The following is a 13,493-nucleotide window of genomic DNA, read 5'->3' on the forward strand; positions in this document are numbered from 1 at the left end:
GTGGGCGGGGCCAGACCCCAGGCTGGGCGAAAAAGCCCTTTGTGGGCCCCGTGGCCTTGGGCATGTCCTGAGCCTTATGCGCCACATGTGTCCTCACAGTGCCCGTCTGTCCTTGTGCCCAGACCCCCCTGGAGCCCACAGGGGGGAAGAGGGTGACTTTCCTCCCGTCTCAGAGAGGTTGCTGTGCTTCTGTGACACTGTCGCCTGCACGTTACTATGGCAACTGGAGTCCCGCATACGCATGTGTATGAGCACAGGTCACGGGGAGCAGCCCTGCCTTCTGAGGGACACCGTGACGGGCTGGGACCCCCTCCCCCACCACGGTCCCCTCCGCCTTCTGTGCACACCTATTGGAGGACACTGTCCCTCGCCCATTCAGCATGTGCTGTTGCTGCTCTCCTCGGGCTCCCGTGCTGGTGAGAACAGGCGACAGGGAGACAGGCAGGTCGCATGCCTGAGCCGCCGCCTGTGTCTTTGTGCAGGGTCAGCATTGTGTGCCCATTTCACAAACGAGGAGGGTGAGGCCCTAGCAACAGGTGGCTCAAGCGAGGGTCTGCAGTAGGGTCTGTGTGCCCGGGGAAGCGCTGGCGTGCAGTGCCTGGGGCTTTCCGGTCTGGGACTTGAAGGGGCTTTGGGAGCTGCACCCTGGTCCAGCGGCCCTCCATGGGGCCTCGAGATCTGCAGCCCCGGGGAAGGGACGGGGCAAACTTCCCCTCACCCCACCTCTCCCTCTCTCTCTCTCTCCCTCGGAGTGCAGAGTGTGTCCCTGGTTATCAGAGCCTCCTGGTGCAGTGCCCTCATCACACAACTGTCCTGTTTAAAAGATAATAATACGCAGCTGTCCCAGGCTGCGGGGATGCAGGTGGCAGCAGAGGGCGAGTTGGCCCCCTGTGCCTGCAAGCTCACTGCCCCTACCGCGGTGGCCAGGGGCTCACTGCCCCACGCACCCTCCCCAGAGTCAATGCCCCTCCTTCCCGGCCCCTGTGTCAGGTTCTGGGATTTGAGGACTCCAGGTCCTTCCCTGCTGAGTGGATAGAATCAGTGCCCGATTGGAGCAGAGCAGAGCTGGTTTGCAGCCAGGTTGGAATCGGTGTCCTCCACCTCCAGCCCTCCGCTTCTGGGCTCTGGTCCTGGTCCAGGGAGCGATGTTCAACATGCATTGAACACACACTCTGGGCTCTCGCCATGAGTCAGCACGGGCCAGGCTGGGCGGCGGGAGGGGTGGGAGCGGGGGCCGGCAGTTTCTCTGGGGAGACAGATTCATGAGTGGGGGCAGGGTGGTGTTGATCAAGGGCGGTGGGGGCTCTGAGGAGGTGTGGCCAGCTCGGCCTGGTGGTCAGGGAAGGCTTCCCAGAAGAGGTGGTGGTTGAACAGGATAAGTCACCAAGACAGTAACAGATGGGCAGATGGACCAATGGGACAACAGGATCCGACCCCAACTTGCTCCAGCTAAGAAAGAGAGGTACTGGCTCACGTGGCTAGGAATAGACCTTAGACCTGGGGGGACGCTAGGCCCCTAGCTGTCTCATTCCCCAAGCTCCTGCTTCAGCCAGGTGAACGGCCCTCACTTTGCACTTGGCCCTCTGTGGCCCACAAGGCGTGCAGGACCGGCCCTGCCCAGCCACTGGTCTGTAGCTCCAGAGCTCCGTGCCCACAGCCCTGAGTTCAGCCGAGAGCTTCCTGGGTTCCAGAGTCAGCCCACAGGACCACATGTCCTGAGTGGGGGGTCAGGTCAGGGCGGGGGAGGCATCCCGGGAAGAAAACCAGACGCTGCTGGCAACAAAGTAGGGAAGTCGCTGCGCCTGGCACAGCAGGTGCACAAGCGCTTGAGGAATCACAGGTGTGGCAGTGAATGCCGAGTAAAGGGCGTGGCCCATCAGCCCCGGGCACTCTCCTCTCCCTGGCCTGGGCATGGTGACCCCTGTGGCCCCAGGGGATCTCCCGAGTCTAACCCCCCTCCGGGGGAGGCTGCCATGAGGCTCCCCAAGGCAGGCACCCCAGGGCGAGGGGACGCAGTGCCCACCCCCACCTGGGGCTGCTGGGGGGACGAGAGGGGCCGAGGCAGTGGGGGCTGGCGAGGCGCTGGCAGCTCTGGGAGCAGACCAGTGGCACCCTTCCCCCTGCTCCCAGGGACCGAGGCCTCACTCAGTAAATACGAGTTCATTAATAGCTTGATTAATCACACCTCATCTTTTCGTGGTACTTTTTTAAAAATCAAACCTTTGAAAGTGCGTTCACACCCACCCTGGGCCTCAGAGCCACACAGGCAAGTCTCTTCCTCCTGGAGTGCAGGTGGGGGAGGGGGAAGAAAGAGTGGCTGGCCAGGTGTAGCCAGGTGTGGCAGGGGCGGCCTGGGGCAGGGGCTGCTCCCTGCTCCGAACTCCGCTTGCGGGGTGCTCTACCCTTTCCAGAAAGAAGGGGACACCCTGGGGCAGACCTGAAATTCTAGGTTGAAGGGGTCAGTCAGTCAGTCAACAAACACTCCATTCACATCCAGGCATCCCGGCCAGACCTGGGCTCCTACCCCATGGGAGTTCATGGCCTGAACAGAGAGGCAGTGTGCAAACGTATCCACCCCCATCCTGAGTGCCACCTGTGCCCTGGTGGGAGGCTCAGCAGACAGGATAGGTGCTTGGGGTCGAGACAGTGTGCTGAGGACTCAGGAAGTCTTCCTGGAAGAGGCAGACCAGGAGTAGTGCATCCACCACAGTCGGTATCACTGGCTACTCACAGAAAAGCCCCCCTCCCATGCACCCACTGCCACCCGGCCAGCCCACCCTTCGTGCAGGGAGTCCCAAATGCTCCCCGGGCACTGGCCTCACTGGCCTGCAGCCCAGGTGGCCCTGCCTTGGTCCTGTCTTCACCATGCCCTTCAGCCTGGCCTGAGCCCTCCAAGCCCACTGCTCAGCCCACCTGCGGCTCCAGGAGACCCAGGCCCCTGAGGAACCTGCACGTAGAGGAAGGTCTCCTTGCTGGCAGCTGGGAGGGTGGGGGGGGCAGGGGGAGGCTGTGACTGGGCCTGGTAGTGAAGCCGGGGTGAGCAGAGCTGGGGATGGAGCCGCGGGCCCCAGCGCCTCTGCCTGAGGTCCACCCCGCCCCCAGATGCTACTCCCCGCACTAGGCAGCCTTGAGCAGGATGCCAGGGACCAAACACGCAGTGCGGGGGTGGGCACAGATGCCTCTGCCACCTACTCACCCCTCTGTGACGAGAGGGCTGGGAGGGAGGGAGGGCAGCCATCTTCCCAGAGAACCCCACCCTGGGGCTGGGAAGTGCTGGCCTGGGCCAGCAGGGGAGAGTGGACGGAGGCCAGGGGGACCCGTGGGCGAGTGGCGGAGGAGGGCCGGAGACTCAGGGACACTGACCACGGGTGTGTCGCCCGTCCTGAAACACCTGCGGGAGCCACACAGGCAATGGAACAGACAGAGGCGGCCCCGGGGTGAGGCAACAGGGAGTGGTGGGGACCTCAGCAAAGCAGAAAGCCCCGCAGCCTGCAGGAAAGACTCGGCTCCTCTGGCCCTGCCTGGCCTTAACCTTGAGGCTCCAGCGTGGGAGTCAGGTGCGAGAGAAGAGGGCTCTACCACTGGCGGGTGTTGGGGATGGAGGGAAGAGGCCTGAAGGGGGCGCTCTGGGCAGGGCAGCGTTCAGGTCTCGGGTGCTGACCACAGGGTAGAGGTGAGTGAGGGAGGGGAAGGCAGCTCAGAGCTCCAGGAGGACACCCCCCCCCCCCGCCGTGGGGCTTGAACTCCACCCCCCAGCCCTGGCCTTAGAGTGTCCTTGCCAGAGGGCAGAGCCGCAACCTGGAGGCTGCCCCCTGGGACCACCCAGGAAGTGAACCCCCTGGGGGTGGGGGAGGCCGCAGCAGCGTGGCGTGACGGAGGCCCTGGAAGTGAGCTATGTCCCTTATTGGTCACAGTACATTTATTTTTCATTAGCAGTTAAATGCAGACATGAGGGATCGCGTGGGGTTCAGCGGGCAGCCGAGGCGAGCAGTACTGGGCACGCAGATCGATAGAGAGGCTGGGGGCAGGGGTGCACCCACTCCGGTCCTGCCCCCGCACCCCCCCCCATGCCCCTGCATCCCTGCGGGCCCTGCTCTGGGGTGGGGCTGTGCAGGTGCTCTGGGGGCCACCAGCACCTGCTCCTTCTGTGGGAGGCCCGTACCCCATGGGGAGGCAGACTCAGTGGAGTCACTGCCTGCACAGGGGGGCGGGGCGGGGAGGGGCAGGCACTGCTGACACAGTGAGGAGCTGTGGGGTCACGGGGCGGCTCCCACGCTACACTTTGTGCATGCAGGGTCAGAGCTGGGGCCGGGCTCCCTGCCCGCCCCCCCCAGCCCCACTGCTGGCGGGGGCGACACCCTGGGAGGCTCACCCACCCGGCACCTGCAGGACCCAGGCAGGCACCCCCCTCCCCAAACTCCCAGTCTTGCGGCGAAGGGGGCGGGTGTTCCCCATGGTAAGACAGCGTCCTGGGCACCAGGAGGGGAGGGGTGACCGACCCCTGGCCGCGAGGTCCAAGGATCGAGTTGTCCCCACGGAAGCCGTGGAGGTGCTCTGGATACCACCAGGCGGCCGTGTGGGGACCCTGGCTCCCTCTGGGCGGACTTGATCTCCATTTCACAGATGACAAAGCCACTAACTCCCCAAGGTCCTCAGTGGCAAGGAGTCTGCTGTCTTGGAAACTCACCTTTGTGCCCAGGGCCCTGTTCATCCTGAATGAGCATCCGTGTTTGGGGGGTGGTCCCTGCCGCCCTGAGGGGAGGCGGGGGGGCGCTGTAGGCTGAGGGCCCCCCCCCCCAGGGGTACCTATGCTGGAGCAGACAGGTCAGCCTGCTCTGGGGAACTCACCTCCAGCAGTGCCTCAGAGCCAATTACCTGTGCAATTAGCAACAAATGACTTGTGGGACGGTTGTGGTTTTCAGTTAAAAGAAGGAAGCCGGCACTCAAGTCTCCCCCGCAGGGGTGGGCCGTGGCCCAGAGCCCTCAGTCGGGAGTCCCTCCCGGCTCCCACTCTGCCCACCCACGCCCACCCTGGGTGCCAGCCAGCAGCCCAGCCTGCCCCTCCCCCAGGCCTGTCTGCTCACCCTCCACCTGCCTCCCGGCATCCCTCACCTCTCCCTCCCTTTAATCACTGCATTTGCTGAGGCCCCAACTGTGCATGGGGACTGGGGAGGGAGGGGCAGCTCCCCGCCCCCACCCCCACCCCTGCAGCAGATGAGGGGTCTCCTGCTCTCTTCCCACTCCTGGCTGTCCAGCTCCCTTCAGCCTCCCCACAGCCTGGCTGTGGCACGAGCCCAGGGCCTCCCACGTGCGGGACCTCGGTCCTTCTCCCGCTGTGCCCCCCAGCCCCGCCCCCGCCAGTCTCGGTCTTTGGCAATGTGTGGGTTTCTTCTAAGGAGGCCAGTGAGGCTGGAGGAAGAGGTAGAGCCTCCGTTCTGTCCTCCGGCCGCGTTGCAAGCCGGGCTCTGCTGCACTCGCTGCTGCGCCCGCATCGCCCGGGCTCGCCAGGGCGCGCACAGATCACCTGCCCCCTTGGACTCCACTGCAGGTGCCCAGCCGAGTGCCACGGTGGCCAACCCTGTGCCCAACCCCGTGCCCGGCGCCAACCCTGAGCTGCTCCCCCACTTCCTGGTGGAGCCAGAGGACGTGTACATCGTCAAGAACAAGCCTGTGCTGTTGGTGTGCAAGGCCACGCCCGCCACGCAGATCTTCTTCAAGTGCAACGGGGAGTGGGTGCGCCAGGTGGACCATGCCATCGAGCGGAGCACGGACAGCAGCAGCGGTGAGGCCGGGCTTGGGAGCCACGCAGGGGCGGCTGCGGGCGAAGCGGGTCTCCGCGGGGCTGGAGGGGCCTGTGGGCACCCAGGCGCTCCAACCTGCAAGTGGCAAGGCCGGGCGAGAACCAGCCGTGCGCCCACTACCGCCTGAGGGTAGCCACGCAGGGCAGCCGTCCCCGTGTGTGTGCACAGAGGCCTCCCCAGCGGACCCCACCCCGCACTAGTCGGGTGGGAGAGAGAGTCAGGAGATGCTTTCCCTCACCAGAATGCCCCAGAGTGACAGCAATTAGGGCACAGCAGGTGGGCTGGGGCGGCCTGGACCGGGCGCTGGGGGGCGTGGGCCCCAGATGATCAGAAGCTCCTGGATCTCACACTCGGTGCTTATTTCCTTTGTACACCCCTCCATTCACTCGTACATGCACGCTTTCACTCACTGTCCCCTGTTGGGGACAGCCGCCAGAGAGGCAGGCAGCACGGTGACCTCCTAGCCAGAGGAGAAAGAATGGAGGCTGCCCAGGAAATCCAGAGGGGCTCCTCGGGGGAGGTGATGTGTAAACAGAGGGAGGTCTAGGAATTGGTCAGGGACAGAAAAGGGGGAAAGGCTCCCCAGGCAGGGGCTGCAGGCAAGCGAAGTCCTGGAGGCAGATGGCAGCGGGTGTGGGCTGTGCAGGGGCTGAAGTGGCAGAGTGACAAGGGCAGAGAGTTATTGGTGAGCTTGGGGGTCGGGAGGGGCTGATGGAGAGGCTGACTCAGAGACAGGAAGGGCCCGGGGGACCCAGCTGAGAGGTGCAGGGAGGGGTCCCAGGGCAGCGGGACCCCCAGTCCTCACCCTAGCCCTGGCCTTGGGCAGTGAACATGTGGGCAGCGCACACTTGTCTGGGTCCCAGCGCTCCCCAGGAACAGGGTGGACAAAGAGACAGGAGCTGCAGGCAGCCCCTCCCTCCTGCTCTCAGAGAGCCGGGCTCCGCCCACATTCACTTGCTTCTCCGGGGCACTATATGAAGACCCTCCTCCGCCCCCCTCCTCGCCATAGCGAGCCCCTTCCCACTGCAGCCTCAGAGCAGAGCACACACGCCCCCTGCTTGTGGCCCACGGGAGACACAAACACCCAGTGCCGCCGGCCTGCTGTCGCCACTGCACCGTGGCAGGCAGGAGACTGCGGGACCCAGTGGAGTTAACACCAAAGCTCAAGCCTCCAAACCACCCAGAAGAGCATTTCCAGGGGCCACGGGGCCGGGGCCGGAGGTGCAGATACACAGAAGGCCAGGCTGGCTTGGGAGAGGGAGCCAAGCCGGGAGTCCGCTGAGCCACAGAGGGCTGTGGTCAGACCTGCCCTCTGGGAAGCCGGGGCCATGCAGGGGAAGCCTGGACGAGGGCCAGGCCCCGGGCAGGGAGAGCCGCGTGGAAGCGCTTGTGCTAATCCCAGTGTGGCTAAAGAGCCCAGCCTGTCATTTCAAAGAGGAGATTGAGGCCTTGGCGCGGACTTGTCCAGGGTCCCCAGAGGGCTCTAACCAGGTCTTTCTGTCTGCAGAAGTCACGGCCCGCCCTCCCCGACCAGCTCCGCAAGGGCTGGGTTCTGTCCACCCAAAGCAGCCCAGGAGGGACAGGGGACGGTCTCCTTGCTCTGCCTGCCCCCTCTCTGGGTCAGGGACTCCTGGCCAGACCCCGGAGCTCTGCACTGCCCCGGCCTCGCCCGTGCCTGCTGACCGGAGTCTCTTCCTGCTGTCCTCAGGGGCTGGCTGAGCACCTGCTCCGTGCCAGGCTGTGGGTTAGGTACAGGAATTCAAGCTCCCACCTCATAGCTCAGGAAAGTTCTGGGTGCCAGGACTAGAGGTGTCAGAGGCCAGTTTTGGTGTCCCCACTGTCCAGGTGGGAGGGTCCCATACACAACCCCTTGGCCTCTGTGATCTGTTTCTTTGTCTGTAAAATGAGAATGAGGCGGGCCCCTCGCAAACTGCGGAGGAGGAGGGAGTTGAGATTACACACACCCCTTTCTCCTCTCACCACCCAGCGCCCCGGGCACAGCGCCACCTTGTGGCGCAGCCAGACCCCTGCTCGCCTACAGCCTTGAGGACCTGTCCGGGAACCTCTGGCTGCAGGCCCCTCCCAGCCAGAAGTCTTTTTTTTTTTTTTTTTTTTTTGACAGGCAGAGTGGACAGTGAGAGAGAGAGACAGAGAGAAAGGTCTTCCTTTTGCCATTGGTTCAGCTTCCAATGGCCGCCGCGGCCGGCGCGCTGATCCGATGGCAGGAGCCAGGTGCTTCTCCTGGTCTCCCATGGGGTGCAGGGCCCAAGGACCTGGGCCATCCTCCACTGCACTCCTGGGCCACAGCAGAGAGCTGGACTGGAAGAGGGGCAACCGGGACTAGAACCGGGTGTGCCGGCGCCGCAGGTGGAAGATTAGCCTATTGAGCCTCAGCGCCGGCCCAGAAGTCTTAAACACACAGTCTGGCTGGGGCCCAGGCCCTGGCTTGAGTGAGCACTCCCAGGTCTGGGCGCTGGCTCGCTCTCTCTCTCTCTCCCCCAACTCTGCCTCTCAAATAAATAAATATTTTAAAGTAATATATAAAAATTAAAAAAATGAGTCAGAGTTGTGGCACAGTGGGTAGAGCTGCCACCTGCAGTGCCGGCATCTCATATGGGCACTGGTTCGAGTCCCAGCTGCTCCACTTCCAATTCAGCTCCCTACTAATGGCCTGGGAAAAGCAGAGGAGGATGGTCCAGGTGTTTGGGCCTAGGCTTCCCACATCGGAGACCCAGAGGAGGCTCCTGGTTCCTGGCTTCAGCCTGGCCCAGCCCTCGGCCATTGCAGCCATCTGCAGAGTGAACCAGCAGATTAGAAAGATTTTCTCAGCCAGCACCGCGGCTCACTAGGCTAATCCTCTGCCTGCGGCACCGGCACCCCAGGTTCTAGTCCCGGTTGGGGCGCTGGATTCTGTCCCAGTTGCTCCTCTTGCAGTCCAGCTCTCTGGTGTGGCACGGGAGGGTAGTGGAGGATGGCCCAGATCCTTGGGCCCTGCACCCTCATGGGAGACCAGGAGGAAGCACCTGGCTCCTGACTTCAGATCGGCACAGCGCCAGCCGTAGCGGCCATTTGGGGGGTGAACCAACGGAAAGGAAGACCTTTCTCTCTCTCTCTCTCTGTCTAGCTCTGCCTGTCAAAAAAAAAAAAAAAAAAGAAAGAAAATTTAAAAAGATTTTCTCTCTATGTTTCTCTCTATAACTCTTTCAAATAAATCAATCTTTAAAAAATATATAAATAAAATGATTTTTTTAGATTTATTTATTTTACTTGAAAGGTGGAGTTATAGAGAAGGAGAGAGAGAGAGAAATGTTTCACCCCCTGGTTCACTCCCCAAATGGCTGCAGTGGCTGGAGCTGGACCAGTCCGAAGCCAGGAGCTTCTTCCAGGTCTCCCATGTGGGTGCAAGGACCCAAGGACTTGGGCCATCTTCTACTGCTTTCCCAGGCCGTAGCAGAGAGCTGGATGGGAAGTGGAGCAGCTGGGACTGGAACCAGCGCCAATATGGGATGCCAGCACTGCAGGCAGTGGCTGTATCCAGTGTGCCACAGCGCCGGCCTCAAAATAAATTTTAAAAGCCCAGGTTCCCCTGGGCTGGCTCCATGCAAGCCAGGCCAGGAAGCAGAGCTCACGGGGCCACTTCCCACCTGTAACTGCCTGGCCCACTCCCATCCTGAGCATTCGACCTTGGCCTCGGGCCTCCCATGGCCAGCGGCCAGCACTTCTGAATATTCATTGATCTCATTGATTCCTCAACCCAAAGCCAGTGTGTGCCTTGCGGCAGAGACTTTCCTCACTAGCCCACCAACAGATGGCGGTGGTGCCCTGTGGGTGCGGTGCCCTGTGGGTGGGTGCACAGACCAGAGACTCTGCCCAGACAGGTCCTGGGGTCAGCCAGGTATGGCAGAGGTCCAGAGCTCCACCCAGATCTCTCTGTATGGGACTAGAGTGTGGTGGTCAGATGCCCCTCCCCCCAAACCTGGCCCTGGGAGAGGACCACCATCCTCATCCTCATTCCCTGACACTGGAAGAGCCTGAAATTAGCAAAATCCAGCCTTGGAGTCCAGGCTGGGGGCACAGCTTACCGTGTGTTACACGGACGAGAGAGTGAGAAGCTCAGGTTGGCCTCAGAGCGCCCCCTTCCCCGCAGCCAACACCCTCCTCCCAGAATCCTCTGCATCGCCCACACACCCCAGGGCGGCCAGCCCGGGTCCCTATCCTTCCTGCTGGCCCCTCCCCAAGGCTGCCACCTGCTTGCATTTGCCAATTGGGTGCAGGCACAGAGATACCCACTAACTGCTCCCAGGAACCAGGCGCTGAATGACCTCTGGAGCGGAGGGCACAGCCCCAGACAAAGCCCCCCCCCCCCCAGGGGACCTTTCCGACCAGGAGAAAAAGAGAGTCCAGTTCAGAATGTTCTGTAGCCTTCCCGCTCCACAGCCCAGAGGCAGAGAGGGAGAGGGGGTAAGAGACCTTCTTGGCTAAGACCTATCTCCCTATGACCCAGGGAGCCAGCACCCGGCCTCTCCAGCGCACAGACCCTGGGGGTCACCCCAAGGCGCTCAGTCCCCAGGTGCCTTACGGGGCAGCACAGGCAGAGCGGAGAAAGGGCCAAAGTAGCCCAGCTGCAGGGACCCCAGCCAGAGGTGGCGCCCCCACTCCTGTGAGAGCCAGCTGGGAGATTCGGGAGTGACAGGGACGTGGTGGGAGGGGACCAGGTGAGAGCGGAGCTTGCGGAGGAGAGGTCGGGGAGGGGCGGGAGAGGCACGTTGGGGAGTTTCAGAGAAAGAAAACAGCCCCGCGCTGCCTGGCCCAGCCAGACCCCTGCGCCTCGGGCACCCGCAGCCCTAATTGAATTTCTCTGTTAACAATGGAAACACATTGGCTGCAGGCCTCCCTCTCTCTTTCTGATAAGCCAATGACCCGAGGGAAATTGGGGTCAGGAGGAGAAGAAGTTGGAAACAAACAGCCTTTTCTCACTCCTGGGGACACTGGTTTTGGCTGCAGACTGGGGGTGGGGGGTGGGGGGCTGGCATCTCCCTGCTGGGGCGGCAGAGGGGCTCCCGGGCCGTCCTGGCAAGCCCTGCTCTCAGGGGACAGGTGTGGCCCAGGGTGGGGAGTGCAACCTGGAGCCCCACCCCACCCCCTGCCAGCCTGCCCAGCAGAGCAGAGAAGATCCCAGGGCCCCAGTGCTGGCTGCCCCCACACTGTTCTCCTGTCTCTCGCTGGGGGGGGGGGCACAGCCCCTCCCAAGGTGACTATAGGACCCTGAACGCACAGGATTCAGAGCCCTTTCCCAGGCCTCGTGTGGAAAAAATGCCATCCTCAGGAGAGGGCTGGAGGATGATCCAGTTGGGAACCCCCCCACCAAATCCCAGGAGTCTACTTCCAGACTGTATAATCACTCTCATTGTATTGCTAATAGCTGTGATTGCATTAGCCCTGGCAGGATCGACCTGTCAGCCCCTAGGGAGGGGCAGGGTGCCTACCCTACAGAGGCATCACGGGTCTGGGGTCCTTGCAAGCCGCTGCTGTAGCCCCAACTTGCATGATAAGCCCCTTCAGGGCCCTAGAGCTCAGATTACAAAGGGCAGCGAGGGGCAGTGAGAGACCCCACTCCTAGCCTGTGGGAGACACCCCGCCAGGACAAGGGCTGCCCCCGTGGTCCACTCCCCCGGCGCGGGCGGCGCGGGCGCTGGGCACCGGGAGCTCAGTGCGGCCCCGCCCGGCAAGCCGCCCCTCCCGCCCCCAGGGCTGCCGGCCATGGAAGTCCGCATCAATGTCTCGAGGCAGCAGGTGGAGAAGGTGTTCGGGCTGGAGGAGTACTGGTGCCAGTGCGTGGCGTGGAGCTCCTCGGGCACCACCAAGAGCCAGAAAGCCTACATTCGCATCGCCTGTGAGTGCCGGCCCGGCCCTGGGGCAGGGCGGGGTGGGGTAGGGTCACTGGGAACGGGGACAGCGAGCTTCCTGGAGGAGGCGGTCCGGCCGGAAAACCTCACAGTCCTGCCTTGAGGGCTGGAAGAAGCGCCTGCGGACGCAGCCCGGCCACCGCCGTGCCCCCTGGGCACTTGAGTCTTGCTGCTGGAGTGGCCGGCCCAGCGATTGGAGGGCACTGCTGTCCATCTTCCAGATTTACGCAAGAACTTCGAGCTGGAGCCGCTGGCCAAGGAGGTGTCCTTGGAGCAGGGCATCGTGCTGCCCTGCCGCCCGCCGGAGGGCGTCCCCCCGGCCGAGGTGAGAGGGGGCTGCGGGGCTCACTCCGCAGGTGGGCGGGGCTTCCGGATCTCAGCTCCCGCCCCGCCCCGTCCCCAGGGCCTGCGCGGGCCACCGTGCAGTGGCTTGGCTCCACCCCCACCCCCTCAACCAGGTGGAGTGGCTGCGGAACGAAGACCTGGTGGACCCAGCCCTGGACCCCAACGTGTACATCACGCGGGAGCACAGCCTGGTGGTGCGGCAGGCCCGGCTGGCCGACACAGCCAACTACACCTGCGTGGCCAAGAACATCGTGGCGCGCCGCCGCAGCGCCTCTGCGGCCGTCATCGTCTACGGTGGGCCCCTGGCACCGGCTTGCCGAGTCGCAGGGAGAGGCACAGAGAAGTGCCTCTGGGGCAGGGCCGCGTGGCGAGAGGCCGTGGAGCAGCCCCTGGCCTGCTAGGGAAGCCTAAGGAAAGGGCTGCAGTGTGGCTGCTGGGCCCCCAGGGGGCGTGCTGGGGCGGCGGCGGGGGGTCGGGGACAAGGCTGGGCACCTGCGTGTGGGTGCACTGCACAGCAGAAGGAGGTGAGGGGACAGCAAGGGTGCAGGAAAGGCGATAGGACACCCCCCCCCCGCTTCTCCAGGATGGGAAGTAGAGTCCGAGCCGGCCCGGGCACCCCCAGGAGCAGGCAGAGGAGGGGGCCAGGAGCTACCCTGTGAGAGGGTGGGGTCCCCGCCAGAGGAGCCCGTGAGCCGCTGTTTGGCCTGGCCGCCCCCAAGCGCCCACCAGGAGAAGGGAGGCCCGCGCAGCAGGTGCTACCACGCCGCCAGCGCCGGTGCACTGGCTTAACCTCCCCTGCTGCGCTTCCGGCCCAGCACAGCCCAGCCCCTGTACCCTCACGCCGCATCCCCGGGCCCACAAGTCCAAGGCGACCCCCGCTCCCTGACCCCAGCCCTTCTCTGTCCGGCCAGTGAACGGTGGGTGGTCGACGTGGACCGAGTGGTCTGCCTGCAGCGCCAGCTGTGGGCGCGGCTGGCAGAAACGGAGCCGGAGCTGCACCAACCCGGCGCCTCTCAACGGGGGCGCCTTCTGTGAGGGGCAGAATGTCCAGAAAACAGCCTGCGCCACCCTGTGCCCAGGTACCTGCGGCCGCCGCCTCCCGCATCGCTCCTCACCACGCCATCTCCGCGCCCTGGCTCCATCGCGCCCACCAGCCTGCCCCCCATGGCTCCATCCCCACCCCGCCCGCCATGCAGGGCCAGGCTCAGTCGGAGGCAGGGGCTCAGGGTGCAGTGTGTGGTCGGAGGCAGGGGCCCAGGCTGCATCCAAGCTTGGGTTCAGGGTAGGTTCCAAGTCGCAGGGTCTGAGGTACAGTCTGGGGACAGGGGCTGGGGTCAGCCTGGGGCTGCAGAACCCACCTGGGGCTGGGATCAGAAGGGTCCTTGTGCGACCAGATGGCCTCCATGGGGTGGCGAACGCCAAGCAGCCCCTGGCGTCATCT

General features: G+C 63.8%; 1 protein-coding gene across 3 annotated transcripts in view; it reads left to right on the forward strand.

The window, feature by feature from the left end:
* The window catches only part of UNC5A (unc-5 netrin receptor A), a 59,190-nt gene that overhangs the window by 38,190 nt on the left and 7,507 nt on the right, over nt 1-13,493 (forward strand). For 2 of the 3 annotated variants that reach the window (XM_051844459.3, XM_089335103.1), the window contains exons 2-5: nt 5,549-5,782; nt 11,551-11,694; nt 11,929-12,032; nt 12,166-12,346. In XM_051844459.3, coding sequence (XP_051700419.1) covers nt 5,549-5,782; nt 11,551-11,694; nt 11,929-12,032; nt 12,166-12,346 — 663 coding nt within the window. Of the gene's footprint in view, nt 1-5,548; nt 5,783-11,550; nt 11,695-11,928; nt 12,033-12,165; nt 12,347-12,963; nt 13,132-13,493 lie in introns of all 3 variants that reach the window. The other variant, XM_051844458.3, reaches the window with a different exon arrangement.

Source organism: Oryctolagus cuniculus, chromosome 6 (genome assembly GCF_051225735.1).
Source record: "Oryctolagus cuniculus isolate XC-2025 breed Fujian yellow rabbit chromosome 6, ASM5122573v1, whole genome shotgun sequence".
Classification (NCBI taxonomy): Eukaryota; Metazoa; Chordata; class Mammalia; order Lagomorpha; family Leporidae; genus Oryctolagus; species Oryctolagus cuniculus.